At 44.2% G+C, this 26,401-nt stretch overlaps 2 protein-coding genes across 5 annotated transcripts; both read left to right on the plus strand.

Moving 5' to 3' along the window:
• Nucleotides 1–396: 396 nt before the first annotated feature.
• On the plus strand, nucleotides 397–2,548 carry LOC105923962. The gene has a single exon (XM_012859876.3). The coding sequence runs from the start codon at nucleotides 512–514 to the stop codon at nucleotides 878–880; it is 369 nt and encodes a 122-aa protein (XP_012715330.2). The 5' UTR covers nucleotides 397–511; the 3' UTR covers nucleotides 881–2,548.
• A 346-nt stretch (nucleotides 2,549–2,894) lies between these two features.
• Nucleotides 2,895–25,919, plus strand: slc22a15 (solute carrier family 22 member 15). 4 transcript variants are annotated; one of them, XM_036126208.1, is made up of 13 exons: nucleotides 2,895–3,051; nucleotides 5,493–5,633; nucleotides 5,757–5,889; nucleotides 5,985–6,149; nucleotides 6,220–6,349; nucleotides 7,690–7,750; nucleotides 9,493–9,653; nucleotides 10,873–11,013; nucleotides 16,754–16,839; nucleotides 18,166–18,274; nucleotides 18,661–18,733; nucleotides 24,497–24,655; nucleotides 24,735–25,919. In XM_036126208.1, exons 1-13 carry the CDS (start codon nucleotides 2,968–2,970, stop codon nucleotides 24,777–24,779), a joined length of 1,488 nt encoding a protein of 495 aa, XP_035982101.1. In that variant the 5' UTR covers nucleotides 2,895–2,967; the 3' UTR covers nucleotides 24,780–25,919. The 4 variants fall into 4 exon arrangements, with proteins under 4 accessions (XP_035982101.1, XP_035982102.1, XP_035982104.1 ...); XM_036126209.1 differs by having other exon boundaries at nucleotides 9,493–9,644; XM_036126210.1 differs by lacking the exon at nucleotides 2,895–3,051 and adding an exon at nucleotides 3,066–5,363 and having other exon boundaries at nucleotides 5,473–5,633.
• The last annotated feature ends 482 nt before the right edge of the window (nucleotides 25,920–26,401 follow it).

Below are 26,401 nucleotides of genomic sequence, written 5' to 3' on the forward strand. Positions count from 1 at the left end.
AATTATTCTGTCTGTGGAACATGTGGCAGATCCAGGACCAGTGGGAAGGCCCTGAGAGCACAGAGAGTCTGATCTGATCTGACTTTGGATCAGAGAAAACAACCACTATCTATCTATCTATCTATCTATCTATCTATCTATCTATCTATCTATCTATCTATCTATCTATCTATCTATCTATCTATCTATCTATCTATCTATCTATCTATCTATCTATCTATCTATCTATCTATCTATCTATCTATCTATCTATCTATCTATCTATCTATCTATCACAGATAATGTGTATCTCCGTCTGTCTACAGTACAGTAAACGTTCCCGCCCACAGAGCCGTGCGCCGCCTCCCGAGCCGTCAGACGGAGAAGGAGCAGACCCATAGCAGACCCCAGGGCGCGGCTTCCTGCTAGCCGCCATTTTCTCTTCGTTTCTGAGGGTGAGGAAGCTCCGCTCGTCAATCGTCGAAGCCCGGCTGATAATGAAGGTGTTTTCCTGCTAGACCGCCTTTAAACCATGACTCCGGGGGTAAAGTCTGGTTTCCTGGTCCTGGTCCTCCTGGTTCTGGGGGTCGGAGCTCAGAGCGTGACTAAATACTTCGAGAACAACGGGACTCTGGTTCTGGACCCCAAAGTGTCAGAACCGATCACCGGCATCACCTGGAAGCACGAAGGGAACATCGTGGCTGAATGGATCAAAGATAGGGTCCCGCTGGAATATCTGGGAGACTTTAGGAGTCGATCAGAGATGGACCTGACCACCGGGGTTCTGACCATCCGGGGCATTAAGAAGGCGGAGGGCGGGGAGTTCACGGTGGAGATCAACGGCAGAGAGCGCCCTGGAGACGTTTACCGCGGTGGGGATCCGGAATCTGAAGGGGGTTAAAGTGGAGGTCGTTGTGAGACCCCTGACCTGCTCCTCCGCCTCCAAGAACTGCTATCTGGACTGTAGAGGAGACTTTACCGATGCCGGACCGGTCCGGTTCTTCTGGAAGAAAGGAGACAAGGGACGGTGGGAGGAGAAGACAAAGACCATCACCATCTTCAACAACGAGGAGACCAAGAAGATCGAGAGCTTCAGCTGCAAAGCCAGCAACCCTTTAGGTGAGACGGAGGAGAGCAAAGCTGAGAAGAACCTGCTGACCCAGGAGGCATCAGGCGGGGACTCAGGGGTGGGCATCGGTGTTGGCATCGCATTTCTAGTGTTAGCACTGGCTGTTGTGGCTATTCTTCTTCTTTACTACAAATGGTGGCTACCGAGAAGACCTGCGAATGGCCAATCTAACAAGGGACATGAGGCTGGTCCTGGAGACAATGGTGTGGGCCCTTCATCAGCTCTTATGCTGGAGGAGACCGAAGGACAGACTGGAGTCGCAGCTGCAGACCCTAAATCTGTGGATGCCCAGAACCCTGGAGAAGGAGACCCTCTGGCTGGAGACGTATCTACAGTATACTCTGCTGTGCGTCCCTTTAACCCTGAAGATGCGGATCAGTCAGCTGTCCCCAAAGCCACAGAGACCTCTGAGAATCAGCCAGACTATGAGAACGGTCCAACACCCAACAGTCATGACTCTTAGTGTCTCATCCTGGTCCTCCACCGTGAAGCTCCTCCACCTTTAGAGCAGATCTATCAGTTCCTGCAGCCCAGCGTGACCTTCAGGTGGAGATATGAAGGAGAAGCCACCAGGAGGGATTGCTTCATGACTTTGAAACACGTTCCTCCTCCTCCTCCCTGCAGCCTGTCCTCTGCTCTTTAAGGACCAGATGAGGAGACAATTCAGGAGACAGCTGACATGTGATGGGTCATTATTCATGTTTTAACCTTCAGCGCTCTGCAACAGCTGCATTTTTACACATTTTATTCATGAAAAGCCTGCCCATTGTGCCTTTTTTTGGTTTGTTGAGGAAAGTATTTGAAGAAATGAGGCGTGACTCAAAGGTTTCTATTCATACTGCGGCCCTGAATATAATATTAATTAGCCACTGAATGTTTAATGAGAAAGAGGGTGGAGAACCCACCAATGACTTCTACACTCTTATAACTCATTGTTATGAAATACAAACAGCTTTGTAAGTGTTTCCTGTAAATGCACTGGATCAGAAATGCCTTATTTTGCACTTCTAGCCCAGGAAAGCCTCTTTTCTCGGTGTGTGCATGTTCCCCATCACAGGTTCTCCACAGGTAACGCAGAACCTAAAGGTGTGTTCTTATTGTCCCGTGTGTGATGAGGACCTGGCTGGGTTTCCTAATGACAGCTGGACATGGACACTGGAGCCTCCACCCCTCCACCTACAACCACCACAGTGATGGAAGGACTAAATGCTGTTGTTCTGCCTCTGTGTTCGCAAAGAACTGAAGGAAAGTCTGGTTGCCTCCGATTTAAACCAGTCTGCTGCGTCGATCACCTGGATAACAGAGAATGTGACTCTGTGACAATCGGCTCCATTTATTGTTGCATTGAATCATTTTGCCAATGTGCCAATCATGTATTTATTGTTGTTTTAACTTTTCTTTAAGGTTTGCTTTCCAATAAACATTTATATGCTTCCTTCACTGTGAAATCTCTCTTTGTCAGAACGTCATAAAACTAGAAGAAACAAAAGTAGCTTTCATGTGAACCCGGAAGTCAAAGCAGGGAACACTCTCGATTCTCGGAGGCCCTTCAGCCTCACCTGTTATAAACAACTGAGTGCGCTAAATTTGTTTATATACATATATACAATACATATATACACACATATATATATACATATATACATATAGATAGAGATATCTATATTTATGTACAGTTGAGCCTGTATTTTCTGAACATGAGTGGTCTCCGTTGTGTTGCGGTCTGAATCTGAAACGCCTGAAAACGAACCCGGAAGTGGAAGCAGGTAACCATCTCGCTGGTGACGCGGGGCGGGGCTCGTTTCCCCACCCAGCGGCTATGCTAGCTCGGCTAGCCCGCCCGGCTCGGCCTCGGCGGCATGGATTTGGAGGCTGCTTTCCGCGCCGTGGGGGAGTTTGGACGCTACCAGAAGCGGGCCGTGGCCGTGCTCGTCCTGGCGCAGGTTTCTCACCGTTAACCGTCGACATTTTGTCTGCTGGAAGCGAGAAAAGAAGCGGGAATCTGGCCGCTGCTTAGCAACAGCGGCAGGGCTACGTGGCTGTCAGTTGGCTTAGAAAACAGAAACAAACATCCAAATGTTGACTTTGGTTGTGAAAATTAAACTCCTTTCGTCACATTTTATCACAGACTCATGTCGTCGTGTTAGTTTTCAGAACTGGAACATTTTTTCCAACTTTATGTGCTTTTATAAACGTTTTAGGCTAATTTATTATTGTACTCAGGTAAAATAAAGTGAGCCAGATGTTTGTTTTTTTATTTATTTTACACATTGACGGAGATGTGAACCACATCCCTGCATGTTTATAACCCGAGTTTAAGATGTGGGTAAATTAAATAAGTTAAAGCTTATCCGGCTGGAAGAAAAAGTGATTTATTGGATCTAAGCAGGTTCTGCAGAGAACTTCCTGCTTTTTTTCAGGATCCAACCGATTCAGAACTGAACGGTTCTGTTCATGATGGACCCGTAGGGAGTCCGGTTCTCCGGTACCGAGACTTCCCAGACTAGGAATTATTTTAATTTTAACGAGTTTAAGCGTTTTTTCCTCCTGCACCGTAAGAACCAGAACCTTTTAATGCGTTTTGTTGGGACTTCATGTGACAGATTAACCCAGACTGGTCCATCAGCATGAGGTGGAAGGACAGAGCTCATGTGTGAGGCTGAAAACTTTATTTACAAAGTAAAAATCTGAAAAGTGTGGCGTGCTTTTGCGTCTTTAGAGCCGCCTCTACAGCTGCCTGGCTGCTTGGTTTGAGGGATTGCTGCTAAGTCAGCAACTGCCCGCTGTGGCTCTGCGCTCCTTCAGGAGTGAAGGACTTGATACTATCCGCTGGGTTTCCTTAGAGGGAAACTTTTAACCAATCTGTCTGATTTACCGTTTTATCCGGACTATAAGTCACACTTTTTTTTTCATAGTTTGGCCGATCCTGCCACTTATATTCAGGTGGGAACTATATATAAAATTTAAATGGTAATTCATGTTGACCAGCATGAACCAATGAGTAAACATGTTTATAGTATAAATATTCACTGTATTATGATGCAGGAAACGAGATGTTTACCCTTCCTGCCGCTGTCCTGACGTCCCCGCCCCGTCGGCTTTGCAATCATGGAAAACAAACCAACCCCCAGACAGAGACTCTCAACAAGATCAGAGACAAGATCCCCGGTTTTTGTTAGAGAAACCTGCTCACCTTAACTTAAAGCTTTATTGAAACATTAACTTACAGACAACAAATCCTGACGACGTGTTTGTATGTTTCAGTCAGCGTTGCCCTTTATGGAGCATTTTTTTCACTTATGCGACTTATAGTCCGAAAAATACGGTAATTGACCTGACTCCGTCATCAGAGCCATATAAATTAACTGATATGATTTGATCGACGGACTGACATGTTTGCTCCTACCTCAGTCAGACTTCTGGTAAAATCTGTTGTTTTTACCACATATTCTGTGTTGGATTTAGGTGTGGACTTTGACTAGGCCGCTGCTAATACGTGATCTGCTCCTTTCAGGTCTGCTAACTGGCTTCCTTCCAGCATCGTCCTGATTTAGCTCCATAATTTGGTCACGTCTGAGTGGAGCGTCTTGTTTTATGCTTCATGGCTGACATGGGAAACTTTAAAGGAGCTTTTTACGGCTTTTTTTCACACTTTTCCTTCAATGTCAGACTTGGGGAGTCCACGGCTAGAAGTCGTCCTGCAAACACCTGATTAACTTCTAGATTAGTACTTTTGAAGCATCAAAAACACATCCGTCATTTTTCTCCCAGTTCACAGCTCTACTCTAGTACAAATGTAGTCACGGTTGTGGTTTTAAAGGGACAAGAAGTGAAGACTGAAAAATGGGTCGTAAACCTGGGACTAGGGCTTTAAAATAAAATCTCTGAATTTATTTAACCAAATTCAATTAATCAATTTTTTTCTTCTTTTCGTTTCACATAAAGAAAATAAAGAAATAATTAAAAAAACTTGCTTTTATGACCTGAATTCAAAGAGCAACTAAATCCAAGCTGTGAACCAAGATGGCCGCCGTGCCGTCGTAAACAATGACGATAAAACTAAATGTTTGCTGCTGGTGGTTTTACACGATGAGCTAAAAACAGGCTTTAAACTAACTTAAAAAACATAATTAAGTAAATTAAAGTGTGTTGTCTAAAATAGTTTCCTCTTTACATGATTTTAACATATTTTCCTGAATAAATATTCAGCACCGCTGCTGTTCTCTTCATGGACGCCTTATGGGTTTGTTGGGAGGTTAGTAACTGCTAAATGGGACTGAATGGGTTTCTGGTCCAGCCCTGACAGGAACGTAGACACGCTGAAGCCCAGAGTTCTGCGGTTCTGACCCGGTCCCTCCTCACAGGTCCGCTGTGTGTCTTCCAGGTCTACATGGCCTGTCAGTCCATGCTGATAGTTCTGGTGGGATACACGCCGGCGTACCGGCTGGAGCCGCGGGGCGGCGGCCCGTCCGGCCAGCCGCAGCGCGTCACCTTCACGGAGGACGCGGATTCCATCGTCACCGAGGTGGGCGGGCCGACGGTGTGGGCGGGGCGAGCCGACGGTGTGGGCGGGGCGAGCCGACGGTGTGGGCGGGGCGCGGCCATGGCGGCGGGCCAATCGTTAACGGCTTCCTCCTGTGCTCCTCAGTGGCTCCTGGTCAGGCAGCAGGCCTATAAGGTCAGCCTCGCCGGGTCGCTCTTCTTCACCGGCCTCCTGCTGGGGAACGTCCTCTTCGGGCCCCTCTCCGACAAGATCGGCAGGAGACCCGTCTACCTGACAGGTGAGGCACCGCAGGCTCTCCTGTTGTTGAATTCTGGGTTCCAGGCTCGGTTCCAGGGTCCAAACAGGTTCCTCACGTCTCATTCTGCTCCTCAGGGCTGTTCTTCGAGGTGATCTTCGGCTACGTGACGGCCCTGGCGCCCAGCTACGAGGTCTTCGCGGCGTCCCGTCTCCTGGTGGGGCTGATGAACGGCGGCATCGGCCTGGTGTGCTTCGTCCTGGCCCAGGAGTACGTGGGCAAGCCCTACTGGGCCATGACCGGTACGCAGGCAGCAGGACACGCTCTCCTGACTCCGGCAGCGCCTTCAGCTGCCGCTGTTTGTCTCTGCAGGGACGCTGAGCAGCATGATCTTTGCCGTGGGCATCGCTCTGTTCGGGGCGCTGGGCTACCTGGTGCGGCCGTGGAGGACTCTGGCCTTGGTGGCCAACTCCTCAGGCGTCCTCGTCTTCCTGCTGTCGGTGTGAGTAAACCCCCAGAGACGCTAAACCACTGTTAGGAGAACATCTGTGACCTTTGAAACCTTTCACCAGCGGCAGCTCTGACCCACATTAACACTAAAACCAGCTAAAAACAGGAAGGGAAACTAGAAAGAGTTTAGAAAACACTTTAATCTTCAGCAAAGCCATGAATGGTGATCAGGATCAGATCACATCTCCTCCTGTGGTGTTGAGAAGGTGCTGACCTGTAGATCCCGCCAACCTGAGGTTTCCTGTTTATTCTCTGGGGTTTCCTGTTTTTGTTTTTCTGGGTTTTCCTGTTTTTTTCTGGGCTTCCTGTTTTTTTCTTGGTTTTCCTGTTTTTTTCTTGGTTTTGCTGTTTTTTTTCTTGGTTTCCTGTTTTTTTTCTGGGTTTTCCTGTTTTTTTCTGTGTTTTCCTGTTTTTTTTCTGGGTTTTGCTGTTTTTTTTCTTGGTTTTGCTGTTTTTTTTTTCTTGGTTTCCTGTTTTTTTTGGGGGGGGGGGGGGTTTCCAGATTTTTTTTCCTGGGTTTTCTAGTTTTTTTTTCTAGGTTTCCTATTTTTTTTCTGGGGTTTCCTGTTTTTTTTTCTGGGGTTTCCTGTTTTTTTTCTGGGGTTTCCTGTTTTTTTTTCTGGGGTTTCCTGTTTTTTTCTGGGTTTTGCTGTTTTTTTTCTGGGTTTTGCTGTTTTTTTTTCTGGGTTTTCCTGTTTTTTTGGGGGTTTTTCCTGTTTTTCTTTCGTGGTTTCCTGCTTTTTTCTGGATTTTCTTGTTTTTTTTTCTTGATTTGCTGTTTTTTTCTGGGTTTTCCTGTTTTTTCTGGGTTTCCTGTTTTTTTCTTGGTTTTCCTGTTTTTTTTTTCTGGGTTTTGCTGTTTTTTTCTGGGTTTTCTTGTTTTTTTCTTGGTTTCCTGTTTTTTGTCTAGGTTTTGCTGTTTTTTTCTTGGTTTCCTGTTTTTTTTCTGGGGTTTTTTCTGGGTTTTCCTGTTTTTTTCTTAGTTTCCTGTTTTTTTTTCTGGGTTTTGCTGTTTTTTTTTCTTGGTTTTGCTGTTTTTTTTTCTTGGTTTCCAGTTTTTTTCTGGGTTTTCCTGTTTTTTTTCTTGGTTTCCTGTTTTTTTTGGGGGATTTCCAGATATTTTTTTTCTGGGTTTTCTAGTTTTTTTTTCTAGGTTTCCTATTTTTTTTCTGGGTTTTGCTGTTTTTTTCTGGGGTTTCCTGTTTTTTTCTGGGTTTTGCTGTTTTTTTCTGGCGTTTCCTGTTTTTTTTGGGGGTTTTGCAGCTTTTTTTCTGGGTTTTGCTGGTTTTTTTTCCGGCCACGCTCATTAACGTCTCTGGGTTTATCCTGCAGAACTCTTCCAGAATCTCCTCGCTGGCTGTTTTCTCAGGGACAGACGGAGCGAGCAGAAGAGGTAAATATATCTGTAGAGGAGGCTGTGACATCACTTCCTGTGACCTCATCTAGGTCTCACCCTCACAGCAAACGAGGTGAGAGAGTCAGAGGAAACAATAAACCTCAATACCTGCCCCTCCCTCACAGAGGAAGGCTTGACAGTTAAGGCCTCAGTTAGCGTAACCAGCTCACATCCTCGGTGCCGGAAGCCGCAGCGGCTCTGTGGGGGGTGGGGTGGTCCTGTCAGAGAGGCGGCTCTGTGGGGGGGGGGGTTCCTCTCAGCGAGGCGGTTCTGGCCTGTGGCTGAACCCTGGCTGCAGCTATCAGAGTAACTCCGCTCTGATGCCAGCGTCCTGGAGCCGTGGCTCCGCCTTCCAATGGGGGGGGGGGGTTCTCTGTAGGACGTGTCGGAGTGACTCGCTCCAACTGAGTTTCTTTCTGGGCGCGTTTTGCTTCCTGTGATAGACGGCAGGTCCGTTTCTGAGGGAGGAGCAGGAGGAGGGTTCTGACCCGGATCGCCTGTCTGATCTGCTGCAGGCTGGAGTTTCTCCATCAACACGACCCACAGGAGAACCGCGCCCTCTGCTCCACTCAGCCAGCCTCCCCTGTCACAGCTGTATCCAGATGTTCAGCAGATGTTCTGCAGATGACCCGTTCTGCTCCGGTTCTGACCCGGTTCTGCTGCAACGCTGCAGAAAGTGAACTAAAAGTAGCTCATATTATCTTAACATAAGCGTTTTCTGGGATATGAGCAGGTAAATAAGAATAGAATGAGGGTTTTACCCCTAAATGAGATAATTAGACAAACTGCATCTGAAATGAGACGATGGAGGTGAGTTGTTCCTGTGTAAGTGCAGGAATCTTCTTCTAAACTTGTAGCTCACATCAAGGACAGTTACACTCATTTCAACACAACTTGACTTATTTTTAGTTCAGTTTGCAGTGAAGATCATTAAAAAACACCAAGCAGGCCATGATGGCTGTGAAAGTCTCTGCTTTAGACAGAGAAGCTTCAGAGGTAGCGCTGGAGGCTGCATTAGCATGAAGGCTGGCACTCTGCATGCTAATGGGTCAGAGAGGCAGCAGGAAGTGGTCTACCCACAATGCCGAGCTGTTGGTTTACCCCGAAACCACCTCGTTGGACCAGCAACCCGACGTCTGAATGGACCTTTAGGACCGTTTCTCTGCAGAAGAAAACTCACCTTTACCTGGAAAACACCTGAGTGAGACGGAGCTCTGTGGGGTCAAAGGTCAGAGCCCTGAAATCGGAGTGGATGAAAAATGAAAGGCTTTGGTTTTAGCAGGTCTGTCACGGCAGCAGCCGGACCAGAACTGGAACAGAACTGGAACAGAAAGTGAATCTCTGAGGTTTACCTGAGCCTTCAGAACCACTGCAGGTGGACCAGAACCTCAGCTCACGACCCGGTTGGTTCCTCAGAGCGATGGAGCCTCAGCGTCTGAATAATGATGAACATATAAGTCCCTGTTTCAAAATTAGATCATAAACCAGTTAAAGTCCAGAGGCGCGTGAGACGGTGACGTCAGCAGAAGATTCTAGATCCACAAACTAGAATCTGTCACACTAAATATAATCTCAGGTGTTTTCTGTGTAATAAATCATCATTCAGTAATTATTTTCAGTGTTTATGTTGAATCTTGTCTAATATGAGATCTTTTGACAGTTTTTAGGACCTGACTGCATAATATCAACCTGTGAGTTAATTTTTCTTTCTCTTTTCTCTTTTTTTAATAAAATGTGAGGTTCTGCGCTACATGGCGGTGAGGAACGGCACCAGCGCCACCAGCCTGGTCCTGCAGCGCGTCGGCGGCACCGGCAGCCCGGTGAGGAGCCGGGGCGGCGTGCTGCAGCTGGCGGTCCACCCGGTGCTGCGCCTCAGGACGCTGGTGCTCATGTATGTGTGGTGAGTTCTGGTCACAGGCTTTAACTAAGAATCAGCTTTATTCATTAATTCATTTCTGTATGTTGTCTGGATCCACACTACCAACATCTGTCAGAGGCACACAGGCAGCGAGGGGAACACCTGATCCAAGCCGTGTGGGAATCAAAAACAGAAAGCGACCAGAATGAAAACTAAAACCATTTCCACCATATTTATATCCCGCTCTGTCATCCAGGGCGGAACCACCGGCAGCTTTAAGCATCTGCAGAGTGAAAGCGGAGTGAGGTGGGTCCTCTCTGCTTTCAGGAGGCAGCGGCGTGTCTGCACCTGTCAGGCAGCGCTGAGGGATTACAGCAGGCCTCTGCAGGCTCCTCCTGGCTGCTTCAGGACAGAAACACCAGAACCACTGCTGCCTCCAGTCCCTAAAGTCACCTAAAAGACCTAAAAGACCTAAAACCTAAAGATAGCAGATGCTAGATTTGTCGTTAGTCGCTTTTTATCAAAAATAAAGCCGCTGGACGGGTTTGACGTGTGGTTAGTCGGTTACTGGGTCTTCCTCTCCTCCTGGCAGCAGCGCTGTAGCCGCTAGCAGTTTCACAGCCTGACAGGAAGGAGCAGGCAGTGCTGGATCTTCAAAATAAAGTACATTTTAACCTTTCATGATGTTTAAATTCATGTAACCCTGGTTATAGTTGGTATAAGTCAGCATATATAGGCTGTACATACGTTTATGTGATCTGCTGGACGTTGTTTTAACGTATAAACAGCCCTGAATTCTGCCTGATGTTTCCCTGCTCTGTAGCTGCTAGTTGGTATTTTCTAACGCAGTAATGTGAGTAAAGTGAGCTGGGCGTGCTGCAGCAGCGCTGCTCCTGTAGAAGTCATGCTGGCGTGGAGCCCAGTGACATCTGCTGCCTAACATGTCTGAAGGATGATGTCAGCAGGGCGTGGAGCTGCTTCCTGACAGCTAAACCTCCTCTGAGGATCCATCTGCAGCTGACGGTCACATTCAGGCGTTTTCTTCCAGCCTGGATCGCTCCAGTGCACGGAGGTGACTTTCTATCAGCTGTTATCATTACACAAGAATGTTGCTGTCCTCCCAGCTGCAGCGTCTTGGTTTGAACCCCTGGGATCAGTCAGCAGCGTTGCTCAGAGGACTAACCAACCTTCATCCTGCAGGTCAGAGGTCACGCCTCCACCCCTCCGTCCCCAGTCAGCAGCTGTGCTGTGTGTGTTGCAGGTACGCCTGCAGTCTGGTGTACTACGGCCTGACACTGGGGGCCGGCGGCACGTCGGGGAGCCGCTTCCTCAGCGTGGCCATGTACGGCCTGGTGGAGCTGCCCGCCTACCCGCTCTGCATTTACTTCATCAACAAGAGCTGGTGAGAGGCTGCACACAGCTGCATTAACTAGTGTAAAGTAATTATACAGATTCATTTATATAGAATTAATATACTGGTTAATTATATATATTATATAGATTAATTATACAGATTCATTTATATAGAATTAATATACAGATTAATTATATATTTTATATAGATTAATTATACAGATTCATTTATATAGAATTAATATACTGATTAATTATATATATTATATAGATTCATTATACAGATTCATTTATATAGAATTAATATACAGATTAATTATATATATTATATAGATTATACAGATTCATTTATATAGAATTAATATACAGGTAAATTATATATATTATATAGATTCATTATACAGATTCATTTATATAGAATTAATATACAGATTAATTATATATTTTATATAGATTAATTATACAGATTCATTTATATAGAATTAATATACTGATTAATTATATATATTATATAGATTCATTATACAGATTCATTTATATAGAATTAATATACAGAATAATTATATATATTATATAGATTAATTATACAGATTCATTTATGTAGAATTAATATACAGGTAAATTATATATATTATATAGATTCATTATACAGATTCATTTATATAGAATTAATATACAGGTAAATTATATATATTATATAGATTCATTATACAGATTCATTTATATAGAATTAATATACAGATTAATTAGAGATAAATTATGTAGATCCATTATACAGATTAATTATAGAGACTAAATATACAAATGAATTATATAGATTAATTATATAGATTAATTAGTGTAGATTAATTATATAGATGAATTTATATAGATTAAAGGAGAAGTCTGGTCAACAAGGAAAAATCAGTGGATCATTAGCTATACCTAAAACTAATACATTTGTGGGGATTTAATGAATTAGCGTAAATCAGTAACAAAATAAAAGCATAAACGTCTCAATCACTGTGTAGTGGGAGAGGCCATTATGTACCATTTGTGTACTGATCAGAGCGGCGGAGTGATACGACACACTTGGAAAGAATGCTCACTGTTGTGAAACCCACTTATTTTATGCAACTTTGGTCTTATTTTTTCTAAAGTCGCTTGTAAATTTCATGAGTTGCAGGTTGCAGTTTTTTTTGGGCTTGTTTCTGAAAGTGAAGTCGATTGTTTGGGCTCTAAACTAAGTGACACTGAAATATCCCTCCGCCTCATAACGCGCTGCAGCTCATCCTGACAGCAGCAGAGAGTAAACTCAGAAGGAGCCGATCTGCCTGTATTTTCTGCAGTTTACGGTTGCAATAACTGATGATAACTGCTGGAAGTAGATTAGGAGGTGCAGATCACCATTTTGAGCAGAGGTTGGTTCTAAAGATGAGTTTTATACTCATAACATTGCAGAACCCAACCCATAAACTGTATCTTAATGCTTATTTGTTGTCTTTTTATGTCTCTAAAATGTAAAAATAGTATTAATTTAAATTTAAATGCTTAATACCATGTCTATCTTTGTTTAAGAGGTTAAAAAATATATTTTGGCATTAAAACCGTTACAAACTGGGAGGAGGCAGTACTGTTCTTCTCCAAGATGGCTGCCTCCATAAAAGGACCTTCAAACGAAAATTACTCTTAATTAAAAAAGCTTATGATTTATTGACCAGTATGTAATAATTTTATATTTAAAGTACTTTCAGCAGTTTGAATTCTGATTTTGACCAGACTTCTTCTTTATATATATATAGATTAATTATGTAGATTAATTTATATAGATTAACTAGAAAAAGCTGTTCCTGCGAAACAGCAGTGAGAATGCTTTCCTGCAGAATGATTGAGGAAAAGAGGCAGAAGATCTTTGAAGAAGAGAAAAAAACTAGCTGAAATGAAAAAAGAACCAAATTTAACATGAAAAACACCTGGAGGATTAGAAAAATGTTATGAAAAAGCTGAACTAGTTGAAGGATATTTGAAAGTTAGTATTAGTAGTAGTAGTATCAGTAGTAGTAGTATCAGTAGTACTATCAATAGTAATGAAAAACAGCTGAAGGATTAGAATAGTGTTATGAAAAAGCTGAACTAGTTGAAGGATATTTGAAAGTTAGTATTAGTAGCAGTACTACCAGTAGTAGTAGTAGTAGTAGTATCACTAGTAGTAGTATCAGTATCAGTTATTTTAGATGTAGTAGTAGTAGTAGTAGTAGTAGTAGTAGTAATATCAATTGTATCAGAAGAATCTGAAGGAATTTGAAGAACTTGAAAGATTTGAAGAATTTTAAAAAATTTAAAAAATTTTAATAATTTGAACAATAACAAGAATTTGAAGGAATATGAAAAATTTGAAGAATTTGTAGTAGTAGTGGTAGTGGTAGTAGTAGTATCAGAAGTAGTAGTAGTAGCAGTAGTAGTTTCAGAAGTAGTAGTAGTAGTAGTAGTAGTAGTAGTAGAAGTAGCAGTAATAGTAGTAGTAGAAGTAGCAGTAATAGTAGTAGTAGAAGTAGCAGTAATAGTAGTAGTAGTAGTGGTAGTAGTAGTAACAGTAGTAGTATCAGAAGTAGTAGTAGTAGCAGTAGTAGTAACAGAAGTAGTAGTAGTAGTAGTAGTAGTAGTAGAAGTAGCAGTAGTAGTAGTAGTGGTAGTGGTAGTAGTAGTATCAGTAGTAGTGGTAATTGTAGTAGTAGTTGTATCAGCAGCAGTAGTAGTATCAGTAGTAGTATCAGTAGTAGTAGTAATTGTAGTAGTAGTTGTATCAGTAGTAGTAGTATCAGTAGTAGTAGCAGTAGTATCAGAAGTAGTAGTAGTAGTAGCTGTAGTGGTAGTAGTAGTAGTAGTAGTAGTAGTAGTAGTATCAGTACTAGTAGTGGTAGTAGTAGTAGTAGTATCAGTAATAGTAGTGGTAGTAGTAGTAGTAGTAGTAGTAGTAGTAGTAGTAGTAGTAGTAGTAGTAGTGGTAGTATCAGTAATAGTAGTGGTTGTAGTAGTATCAGAAGTAGTAGTAGAAGTAGTAGTATCAGTAGTAGTAGTTGTTGTATCAGTAGTAGTAGCAGTAGTATCAGAAGTAGTAGTAGTAGTAGCTGTAGTGGTAGTAGCAGTAGTAGTAGTATCAGTACTAGTAGTGGTAGTAGTAGTAGTAGTAGTATCAGTAATAGTAGTGGTAGTAGTAGTAGCAGTAGTAGTAGTATCAGTACTAGTAGTGGTAGTAGTAGTAGTAGTAGTAGTAGTAGTATCAGTAATAGTAGTAGTAGTAGTATCAGTAATAGTAGTGGTAGTAGTAGTAGCAGTAGTAGTATCAGAAGTAGTAGTAGTAGTAGTAGTAGAAGTAGCAGTGATAGTAGTAGTGGTAGTAGTAGTAGTAGTAGTATCAGTAGTAGTAGTAGTAGTATCAGTAGTAGTAGTAGTTGTATCAGTAGTAGCAGTAGTAGTAGTAGTTGTATCAGTAGTAGTATCAGTAGTAGCAGCAGTAGTAGTAGTAGTATCAGTACTAGTAGTGGTGGTGGTAGTAGTAGTATCAGTAATAGTAGTGGTAGTAGTAGTAGCAGTTGTAGTATCAGTAGTAATAGTAGTAGTATCAGTAGTAGTTGTAGTAGTAGTAGTATCAGTAGTAGTAGTAATATCAGTAGTAGTAGTAGCAGTAGTAGTATCATTAGTAGTAGTAGCAGCAGTAGTAGTATCATTAGTAGTAGTAGTAGCAGTAGAGTAGTAGTTGTAGTATCAGTAGTAGAAAGTGCCATTCTAAGCAAAGGGAGCATGTCCCTGACCTGTAGTAACCTCTGGCCAGCAGAGTTCTGTTGTCATGGAAACTCACTCACACCTGCTGGTGTCCGTCTACTGCAGCTGTAATTGGAATAAAATGGCACCACTTTGCCTCGAACAACTCTGGATTTTTCATCAACCATAAGGGCTAGAGACGTAATTTTTTCTGTGTTTATTTCGGAACGGATAGGGGAACAAGAAAAACTAGCGTTTTTTTCTTGAAATATTTTAATGTAGGCGCAAAAAATCATGAAATAAAGGGGAATATTGACGAAAATTCAAAAATCCTCTAAAAACGGTCCCGGACAAATCGCTCTAGCTGAAAAAGTATACGAGATATCAAAATAATTCTTTCAGCGTGAGTATCAGCAGGCTTTTGAGGACTGTGGTGCCCATTTTTATGTTTGTACAAAAATTGGTGTAGGCATGGTGACGATGTAAAAAAGTGCATCATTTAGAAGGATGCAGGTCCAAAGCGTTTTCAGGATTTTGCACATTCGCTACTCCCGAACAAATTGTTCCTGCGGCAAAACCGTAACAGTTATCGACAAAATTCCTTTTTTGTGAGTGCCAGAAGGGTCTGGACATTCATGTGTGAAAGTGTCATTCCTGTACATCAAACGGTTTAGGAGTAGCGATGATGTGAAAACATGTGTCGCTTGGGAATGTCAGGTGTGATTTTTCACCACACCTCTATAGAAAATCAATGGAGAGCTTTTAGGCTTCGTGGTGCTCTGGGGTGATTTGCGAAAAACCTATAAATCCCACACCAAAGATGATTACATTTCCAGAATCCAGACAAAAATTCCTACGTTTTTTATATTTGATGTATAATTTATGTGAATAGAGTGAAAATTGAGCGAATGAGAAGAAGTTGTTCAGAGAAGGAAAATCTATAGGAACGGCAGAGTGGCCACTCTAAATGAACTCCCTAGCAACCATAGCAACGCATTAATTTTTCAGAATTTTATGAAAATGCAAAATTATTCTAAGGAGGTACTATATGAAAATGGTGAAAGATATGAAAAAGCTGAAGTAGCTGAAGATAGCTGAAAGTTATTTGAACATTTTAAAAGTTGAATGGTGTTTCTAGCTGAAAGTAGGCTGAAGCAGTAAACTGTCAAAACGCTGAAAAATTTGAAGAATTTGAAGGATTCTCTATTCAATTTGAATGAGAGCAAAAAACTCACAAAAAGTTAAATATTTTGAATATTATAAAAGTTATAATTACCAAAAGACATAGCAGTAATGTCGTGAACGAGCTGAACGTTTTGATACGAAAATTGTTTAAATCGGTTGAAGTATGCAGGAGTAGTTAGATGCCGAAAAACGTACGGAATAATAATCAAGACCTGAAGGAACTTAATAAGTGAGAATGCTGTATAGCATTCTCACTTGATTAGTGTAGATTAATTATATAGATTAATTAATGTAGATTAATCAGTGTGTTCCAGCTGTTTCTTCCTGTCAGGTGATTCCGGCTTTCAGACGTTAAAAACTCAGAATAAACTAGAACATCAAACAGTAAACCCAAATGGACCCAGAACTGTTCTGCTGTGACCAGAACCAGCACCAGGTAGCCGACTGAAGAACCGGGTCATCGCCAGCGGAGCCGGCTGGAACTGGGTCTGTGGAGGAAGGTTTGGTGGAAGGAAAATTTACTGGTGTTAAAACCACAGAGACAGACTGCAGCCTCTCCAGAACCATAGAGAACATCAGAAACACCTGATCTGGGCTGAGGAGAACCAGAACCGGACTGTTTTTATCATTTAGAGAACAAGAGTCTGGGGAGGAGTGCAGAGGTTGCTGTGGGTCCAGAGTGAAGCCTCCACAGTCAGCCATGGGTTGGCCTCCGTGTCATCTGCTGGTTCTGGTCCGCTGGGTGTTCTGCAGGGTTCTACGGGTCGATGAGACAGACGGGCTGTGGGTGTGACGCCCGGACAGCACCACACTGCCTCTGTGCCTCTGAGCCAGGCTCTGATCGGTTATGTTTGTGTGCTCAGGGCCGGCAGGAGGAAGAGCATGGCCAGCTTCCTGTTTCTGGCCGGCGCCGCCTGCCTCTGCACCATGTTGGTCCCGGAGAACCCAGGTGAGCTGCTGGTACCGGCGCCGTGGCCCGGTAGGGTGGGCTCTGACCGTGGCTGCTGTCAGAGCCGCTCTGAGGCTAACTCTGCTGAACTGAAGTGAACTAAAGAGTTTAAATTAACCATCCGAGCCGTTCTGGTCTGACTTCCTCTTTTACTTCTCGGCTGCCAGCTAAAAACGGGTCGGGTCGCTGATTCATGAGCGCCTCATTTAGCTGGAATAAGCTTTTAGGAAGTAGCTACTTAGTCTGCTTAGTGGAAATAACTTCATGAATAAACCGGCCTGTTGTTATAAACATTGACGTGTTGCCATGCCGGCTCTGTGACCTTTACACTTTATAAATACCTTGTTCTACTGCAAGAGTCTAGATGATTATTAGACCAGAACCCAGGAGGTTCTGGTCTAATAATCATCGGTGGCGTTTGATGGAGGAGACGCTTCACTTCCTGTCAGACAGGAAACCGTCACCGCTGAGCTTTAACGGAGCATTGCTGCGTCTCTCTGGTTCCTAAGCTCTGGTTCTGATGAGGCGTCGGACCCGTCCTCCTGTAGTGGAGCCCGGTTCTGTCCCAGACCCAGCAGCTGAAGGAGCTGCTGACTGTCTGAGCTCTGCTTCATCCTGGAGGCCCAGAGTGGATCTGCTGAGATGAAGCCTGTAGAGGAGATGCTGCCCAGCAGAAGGTTCTGATGTTCCTGAAACCAGTCTTTGTTTAAACGTTCTGCCAGTGGAACATCTCTCCTCCATCTGATGTTTAAACGTTCTGCCAGTGGAACATCTCTCCTCCATCTGATGTTTAAACGTTCTGCCAGGGGAACATCTCTCCTCCATCTGATGTTTAAACGTTCTGCCAGTGGAACATCTCTCCTCCATCTGATTCCAGTGCAGTGACTCTAATCGTCTTATTTTAAGGGTAAATACTGACTCCACTGGCAGATCATCTTGATTTCTTGCTCAAATAAAGGACAAATAAACTCGTTTCAGGAACATTTTACTTTCAGTTCCTCTTCTATGCATTAGCCTTTTCTCATAGAAAGTACTCCTGGGTCAGAGCCTCAGTGTTTCTGCTGAACCTGTGGACCCGGTCCAGGACGGGTTCTGGCGTCGGTCAGAGCTTTGACAGCAGCAGAAGTCTCTGTGTTTTTGCACCAGCAGCCTCAGAAACCTTGAAGCTGGTCATCCTGTTGGTTCTCCAGTCGGTGCCGTCTGGGTAGAATGGGACCGCTGCTGTGGGCGATCAGAACCGTGGTCCTGGTGTTTCTCTGCAGGGGTTCTGTGTGTCTGGGTGATTAACAGGAAACGCTAACAGAACTGCTGTGGTTCTGCTCACAGGGGCTCTGCTGAGCGTCACGTCTCTGGCTCTGCTGGGGAAGCTGATGGTGAGCGCCGCCTTCAACATCGCCTACGTCTACACGTCTGAGCTCTACCCCACTGCGATCAGGTGAGCCGCCGGCCGCGAGCCCCGCCTTTAACGAGCCGGACTTTAACGGGCCGGGCCTTTAACGAGCCGCGCCTTTAACGAGCCGGGCATTTAACGAGCCGGACCTTTAACGAGCCAGGCCTTTAACGAGCCACACCTTTAACGAGCCGGACTTTAACGGGCCGGGCCTTTAACGAGCCAGGCCTTTAACGAGCCGGACCTTTAACGGGCCGGACCTTTAACGAGCCGCACCTTTAACGAGCCGGACCTTTAACGAGCCGGGCCTTTAACGAGCCGGGCCTTTAACGAGCCGGACCTTTTAACGAGCCGGACCTTTTAACGAGCCGGACCTTTAACGAGCCGGGCCCTTAACGAGTCGGACCTTTAACGAGCCGTTTGTGCTGCAGGAACGCCGGGCTGGGGGTCTGCTCCATGTCCTGCAGGGTGGGAGGCATCCTGGCGCCGTTCGTCCCCTCCATGGTGAGTTTCCCACGCCGCAGGAAGTTCACTTTCAGGTTCAGCGTGACGACGGGACGCCTCAGAGGAAGGTGGAGGATCACCTGGAGCTGATGGAGAAGGTCTGATTCCACAGCAGGAGATGAAACCTGGCTGTGGTGCAGCGTTAACGCTGTGCGGTGACACCAGCAGAGGCCTGGCTTCCTGCAGTCTGGGAATTAGGAAAGGTCCAGGTTTCTCCACTTCTAGAGATGTCTGTGTCTTTATTAAATGCACCATTTGGTGGTGATGGTTCTGATGATGCTGACTCAGCAGTGAGGCACAGCAGGGCAGGCAATCAGGAGATGTCTGAGGCTGGTTCTCACAGCCGAGTCTCTTTAAACGGTGGTACAGGCCTAACCTTTAGAAATATGCCAACTTAACGGGAACTTCCCCAAACACTGGTTTCAGTTTCTCCCTCTGCGGCCTTTAAATGGACCAGAGAACCTCAGAGTCTCAGGTCCAGGTCCAGATACCGAGCCCTCCTGCTGACGTCTCCTCCACAGACGCCCTCTGGCACATCTGGACTCCATGGTTCACTTGTTGGTCTGACCGCCGTCTTTCTGGCAGAACTAACTGGAGGGAGGACAGAACCACGGATCTCATCACAAACAGAAAGTGAGAAGCGTTTAACCCCAAAGGGGCCGAGTCATCAGGCGGCCCCATGAGGGCGTGGACTCCTCCAACTGAAAGCAGAGCTGCCTGGGCGTTTCTCTCTGAGGAGCTGAAAGCCACAGAAATGGGTCAGAAACTCAGAGTCCGGTCAGAAAAGCCGGTTTTATCTGCAGAAGCTCCTGATCTGAACTGAGCTGCTCTGTCAGTTAGTTTTAATTTCAGAAGCTCCTTAAACATCAGTTTCACTATAAAACAACGACACGTTTGGTTCAGAGGAGAAAATCCCCCTAACGGCACACCTAAAGTTAACTTTGGGACTTCCCTGCCCAGATGGCCTCATGGGCAGCGTGTGCTGGGGTATGATCCTCTGACGCCCCCTGGTGGTGCCTCCAGGGAATAAACATGAAAAATGGATGAAATAAAACTATGATTTCACTGTTAAAGACCCAGATGCAGCAGTTTGGCCCCATTAAAGTGGAGTTAGATTAAATCACAGTAATATTTCATAGCTTGCTGTTTAAACTATGATTTTTATCACCATGGTGTTTCCCTCCTGTGAAAACTCATCAGCTGTGTTCAGATTATCTGATGCTCCAGCGCAGTGGTTCCCAAACATTTTCAGCTCAAGACCCAAAAGAGAAATTTGGTGTCTCCCCAGGACCCAAATTTACAAAAATACACCATGAATTACTGTAACATCTACATTTTCAAACAGTGGACAAAAGACGAAACAAGCCATGAATTTAAATATATTTGAAATATATTTATTTGCTTATAAAAGTAAACAAAAACAGAAAAGGTTTCTATTGTCCTTTCTGTGTTTTACTCCTTTCTCAGCTCATTTTCTTATCCCCTCCCATCACCCCTGACTTGACTTTAATGAGATGTATGTGGCTGGTTAAAGATTTCCACCAGCTGATCTATTCTAGGCTCGGTTTTTGAAAGTGCCATTCTGAGGTCATGCTGAGCATTTAGTCTGTTTCTGTATTTATTTTTCAGGTATGCTAGAGTCGAAAAGCCAGATTCACACAAGTATGTGGTGCCAAATTGAATCAACACCTCTAATGCTTTCTTAGCTAAGCAGGAGAAATCCAAAACTGTGACAGGGTGGTTGACTCAAATAGCATCTTACTGCCACCGCTTACTTGCAGTGTGACCAGTGCCTCTAACTCTGTCTGACTCAGGCCAAGCTCTAGTGATGGCACAGCTTGGAAAGGATACCTGACCCACTGAAGGCTTGAAGATCTCTGAGAGTCAGGGAAGTACCGCTTAAAGTTCTCCTGTAGAACAGACATGTGCTCAACAATGTTCTGTTTCACAGAGTCACTCAGGGGAACACCTGTGTTCTCTAGGTAGGCAGAGAGGACAGGAAACATTGCCAGTTCTCCTGCACCCAGCTGAGACTGCCATAGACCCAGGCCTGCAATGAATCCTTGAGTTGCATCTTCCAGCTCCAAGATGCTGTTGTCCTTTCCTTGAAGGCTTGTGTTCAGTGTGTTGAGCTTGGTGAAAATGTCCACAAGGTAGGTGAATCTTGCCAGCCACTGCTTGTCCTGAAAATGCTTGGCAAGGTTTGGATCTTCATTCTTGAGATAGGCTACAGTGAAATAGCAGGTGCTCCTGCTCTGCCCCCATTACCCTGCATAACTCTGTGAAGAGCCTTGATTGTAGTGGTCGCTTTTTTATTAGAGTCACTATTCTCACAACCATATCATAAACTTCTCCAAGGTCACGCTGAAAAGCTTTGCTGGCCAAAGCTTCTCTGTGAATGATACAATGGGTCACCTTCACAGTTGGTATCACACTGCGAACATGGGCCACAAAACCAGACCTGCACCCAGTCATGCTTTTGGCACCATCAGTACAAATTCCAATACAGTTCATCCATTCCAATTTGAGCTCTTTCACATTTTTGTCCACCACTCTGAAAATGTCCTCTCCCCTTGTTGTCGTGTGTAGGTGGTCACAGAACAGGAACTCCTCCTTGATATCTTTACCGCTGATGTATCTGACAAAGACCATTAACTGGGGAATCCCAGCCACATCAACAGCCTCATCTAGCTGCACTGAAAACATTTTATGTTCCAATATTTCCTCTGTAACTAACTTTTGAATGTCCTCTGCCATGTCTTTGATTCTGGCTGCAACGGTGTTATTTGACAGTGAGATCGACTTGACTTTGTTTGCTGCTTCCTCAACCAAAACAGAGAGACAAACATCTTTCAAACCTGGTTTTATCAGCTGCTCTCCAATGGAATGGGGCTTCTTTGCCTTGGCAATGTGGAGGCTGACTTGGTGTGATGCCTTCAGTGCTGCTCTGTTCCCTTTGAATGCCTGGTAGATAACAGGGAGAATCATTAAAAATTACCACTCTCACTAGTTCCCATTACATTAGTCTCACACACTGCATTTCATCGGCATATACACACTTAAGTAATACAAACACAACACCCTCGTTACTGACTCTTCCACCATCAAAACAAGGTTGAATACACACTTTGCTGCCTAATCCACATTAGTAACAAGCCCGCCAGACAGACGGACAATGGCGGCTAACAATTACATGTTAGCTAGCAACGCCGTCACTATTAAACTGACACACAAAAATAATATTTAAAATACTAATGTACACCAAAAAAAAAAAATTTAATCACTTACTTTTCCGCTGTCAAAACACTGTTTCTTGAAGGATTCTTCTTTGCATAGGAAAAATTCTTTGGACTTTCCCCGATACTGTGAATGTTTTGTTTGAAGATGTCTGTCCAATTTATTAAATTTAAAACTTTCATTACTGAGTACTTCCCCACATAAAACAAACTGAGGCCTTTCTTCTCCATTCCGAATAGTTTTCGTAAAGCCAACATTAATAAAATCGCTTGGACATCCTATCGACGCTGACAGATCACAGACTCGGATAAAACATTTTATGAATGTGGACAGCAGAGGGCAGTATAGCATAGTGAAATATCAGGTTAGGGCGAAGAGAGAGAGAAAACCTCACACGGCATCTGAGCTGAACAGACCAGCATAGCAAAAAAACGCTCATTCACATAAGATTGATATGCATTTTAATCTGCCAATTGGCGACCCAATAAAACGGGTCCTGACCCTAAGTTCGGGAATTGCTCCAGCGTACAGTGAGTTAGCTGGTTATTAGCTGCTAAGTTTTACCTAAACGTTGGACACTGATCTAATGAATAAAAGTTAATTATAGTCTGGTAAATTTTTAAAGGGTTCTTGTTTCCAGTAGAAAAAGGAATGATGGTTAATTAGAAATAAACCCAGATAAGTTTATGTCAGGTGGAGGGAGCAGCTTTGATGCTTCAGCTAAGTGTTTAATGTAAGAGTTGATCATGTATGGCAGCAGATGGTGTTTCATGTCCTGTCCAAAGGTCCTCCTGAAAGGAACCAGACCGACACCTATCAGAACCGGGCCGGGTTCACCTGCTTTCATTTTCTTTTTTAATTCTTGCAGTGAACAGAGAGCTAGTCTGTAAATGATACCAAACACCAGAATGGATTCTGCATATTAGCTGTTAGGATTACATTTTTTCCGTTATTTGACTTCTTTCATATTCTCATTTGTCTTTGATCTGATAATTTCTCACAGGAAGCAAGATAAACACACCTGTCTCTGTCACCTGCAGGATCAGCTCCCCTCTCCTTCCATCCAGGCTATTTTTTAAATTTTGGCTTCAATCAGCCTCTGCTGACACAGCGCACTAAATATGCTCCGCCTCCTTAGACAATCGACTTCAGCCCGGTGTGCTTGGATTGTTAAAACAAAACCAATCCAAACATGCAAAGCACAACAAAAACGTTTCATCCCTGATAAAATGCCCCAGTTGCACATCCAAGCTGCTCGGACGCTCTCTCTGTTTGGCAGCGCATACCTGTGTGAACAACTTTTCTCTAATCAAAACATCACACAGGAGCCGTCTTACTGATAATCACCTTCACTCACGCCTAATAGGTTGGAAATGAGGCGGAGTTGACTGGATTCATTCTTCCAGCTGAATGCGCTCCTGACGCAGGGGATACAAATTCTGGCGGGGATAAGTCGTTTGGCACAATGACACCTGTGCTATCCTAGCGCAGCAGGTCTTGGTGATATCACAGTAAAATGGGCAAAAGTCTGGATTATTTCTGCCCTGCGATGGACTGGCTACCTGTCCAGTTTATACAACGCCTCTCACCCATTGACAGCTGGAGATAGACACCAGCACACCTCACGAACCCAGCAGGGATAAGCGTGTTAGAAAATGAATGATGGATGGATGGATGGATGGATGGATGGACGGGGCTGTTTATTTTTCTTTGCCATCAAGATCTCTGCCAACTTGCACCAGAAAATTGTATTATTGGGCTTTCTTCATCTGACAACAGATGCATACGGGCGCAGCCATGATGAACTGGTTGAACTCGCAGAGCTGATAATACAGCGATCTGATTGGCTCAGCAGCAAAAATCCAAATCACGTGACCTCTTGGACCGGAGCGCTACAGTTTATATTTTTTATCGGCTATAACTAATTAATGTGCAATTTTATTTTATTGTATTTTATTTATTCATATTTATTTTTTAGTTGAATGGAAAATAGCAGATAAAAGGCATGAGAGAATACAACTGATTAGATTTTTCCCCTTATTTTACTATTTGAAAGCAGTGATCGGTAGGATCATGGAGCAGCACAATAATTAATTTTCAGTTTATTATGCATGAACTTTTATTCATGTGTTTATCTTGATATTAACAAACATGTTTTTTAAATGTTTTCCTTTGAGGTTACTTTACTGACAGAGCCATAAAAAAATATTGCTTTATTCTTTTAATGTACAGAACATGTGATTTTTCTTTGAAGGAAGTTTGTTTTTATCTGTTTGCCTGTTGAAAAATTGTTTCTCTTGAAATTACTGACAGGTCCATAAGAAAATGTTGCTTTATTAATTTAATGATTAAATAATATACACTGTTAGGTCTCGGTTCAGTAGGCTATGTGCAATAATTTTAATATGTTTTAATAAACATTGAACCAGTCCGGCCCTCGGCTTGTAGCAAATTGTTTTTTTGGCCCTGGGTGTATTAGACTTTGACATCCCTGCTGTAGCGTAAACGCTGCTGTGTCTGTTTCAGCGAGCTCTCCACGCCTCCATGCCCTTCACCGTCTTCTGTCTGAGCGGCCTGTCTGCAGGCTGTCTGGGCCTCCTGCTGCCCGAGACCCTCAACAGGCCCGCCGCCGAGACGCTGGAGGAGCTGAGCAGTCCGAGCCACGGCCGGGTTCTGGAGAGCAAGGTGCCGACCGGGTCAGAACCCGTTCAGACACGGACCGGAACGCTCCTCTGATTCCTGCCTGTCCTGTTTCTGTCTGCAGGCTCTGCTCTACCAACATGAGAAATGGGGGTCGACCCACAAGTGAAGCCGTCGCCTCGTCTTCCAGCCTCCAGGGAACGGCGGCTTCAGAGCGCCGAGGCGTCCCTCCTGTCCGGCCACAGCGTCTCCGGGTCTCCTGCACGGTTCTGAACGGTTCCGCCTCAGGGCTTTAGCTCCGGGTTCTGTCGTGATGTCGCCGCCGTTGGCTGCAGAGAAGCACAAACTTAGACTCAAAGATGAACCGTTGCTGTCGGAGCGGTCTGGGAAAACCCAGAACAAACCAGGTCACAGTTTACAGAACCCAGAATCCAGTGACCCAGAACATGGAAACATGAGCCGCTGGGAGCAGAGCTCTAAGCTTTTATCGGGTCAGAACCACCTGAACCTGCTCCTGGTTCTGACCCGGTAGAGATGGAAAAGCAGAACCTCTGCTTCAGGTTAAGGGTTGATGATGTAATGGAGGCTCGTGTTTCGGATCAGCACCAGCAGGTGTTTTACATCCTGAATGGTTCCTTTCAGGTCTGGGTTCCAGGTCAGAGCGGATGTTCTCATACAGAACCGGTGGTGGTGATCATTATGAGGATCCTAAAGGAGGTTCAGTGAGCCGGACCTCTGGAACGTCTGGGTTTGGGTTCTATTGCTTCTCAGTGATTCTGATAATTAAAACGGTTTTGTGGTCCACGTGTTACAGCGAGAACCGGACCTCGCCTCAGTTAATCTGCACTTTAAGTGAAATCCTGCCAGTTTATGGGACCAAACCTGAATATTTAAATGGAGCTTTTTATTCGTATAACAGTTTATATTAAATTCTGATATATTTTTCCACTTCTGCCCAACAGGGCTGAGAAGAAACGGCTAAATCAGCCAAAGTTGTGTTCAAGTGAGTCAGGAAATCTCAACGCCTGAAGGTTTCATTAGAAAGAAAAGTGGAATAAAATCTGATTCAGATTAATAATGTTGGTGATTTAAATGCTAATTAAAGGTTCTGGTCGGGTGAAGGGATGAAAGGTTCTGGATTAAAAACACTAAAACATTCCTGGAAGTTAATATTTGAGGATTAAATGACGTTTTTTTTCCTCTGGTTTTCTGTTCAGCTGTTTTGTAAGTAGATGATATTAATGTTCATTAAACCTGTTGCTGCATCTGCAGAATTTATTGGTTCTGAATAAATGAAACGTTCCTCTTCCTCACTGACGCTTCTTTGGCCTCCAGGGTTTAACGAGCACAAAAGTCTTTGATAATTGATCACGTTTCTAGGCAACAGGAAGGTTCTGCGGGTTCCCTGGCCGTGTTCTGTGCTGAGGAGGCTGCGGTTTACCAGAGAACGCTGTGACCGGCCCAGAACCCATCTGGACCTCTGAGACCACGGTTCTTCTCAGACGCTTTAATGAAACTGGCCCAAAGCGCTGACCTCCAGCCACAGGTGTCATGATGAGGGAACCTCTGGTTTCATGGATCGAGCTGAACTCATCAGAACATTTATAGAAGTGAAGAGAAAATGTGCTGAAGATTGATCCTGCAGCAGAACGGGCCAAACGGTACCAGTAAGGAGAGGAGTGGTGGTTCTGGACCGACTGGGTGGGTGATTTTTATTCCCATCTACTGCATGGCGACCCGTTAGGATCCATCAGGCGTGGAGAAGACCTTCAGCCCAATGATGGAACTACC

The sequence above is a fragment of the Fundulus heteroclitus genome, chromosome 22 (genome assembly GCF_011125445.2).
Source record: "Fundulus heteroclitus isolate FHET01 chromosome 22, MU-UCD_Fhet_4.1, whole genome shotgun sequence".
NCBI lineage: Eukaryota > Metazoa > Chordata > Actinopteri > Cyprinodontiformes > Fundulidae > Fundulus > Fundulus heteroclitus.

What these genes read in the sequence shown, in the direction of transcription:
- slc22a15 (XM_036126208.1), top strand. Translation starts at nt 2,968, where the DNA reads ATGGATTTGGAGGCTGCTTTCCGCGCCGTGGGGGAGTTTGGACGCTAC. An exon ending in GAGACCCGTCTACCTGACAG is followed by an intron (nt 5,890 to 5,984) that starts GTGAGGCACCGC and finishes TCTGCTCCTCAG; the next exon opens with GGCTGTTCTTCGAGGTGATC. An exon ending in GCCCTACTGGGCCATGACCG is followed by an intron (nt 6,150 to 6,219) that starts GTACGCAGGCAG and finishes TTGTCTCTGCAG; the next exon opens with GGACGCTGAGCAGCATGATC.
- LOC105923962 (XM_012859876.3), top strand. Translation starts at nt 512, where the DNA reads ATGACTCCGGGGGTAAAGTCTGGTTTCCTGGTCCTGGTCCTCCTGGTT.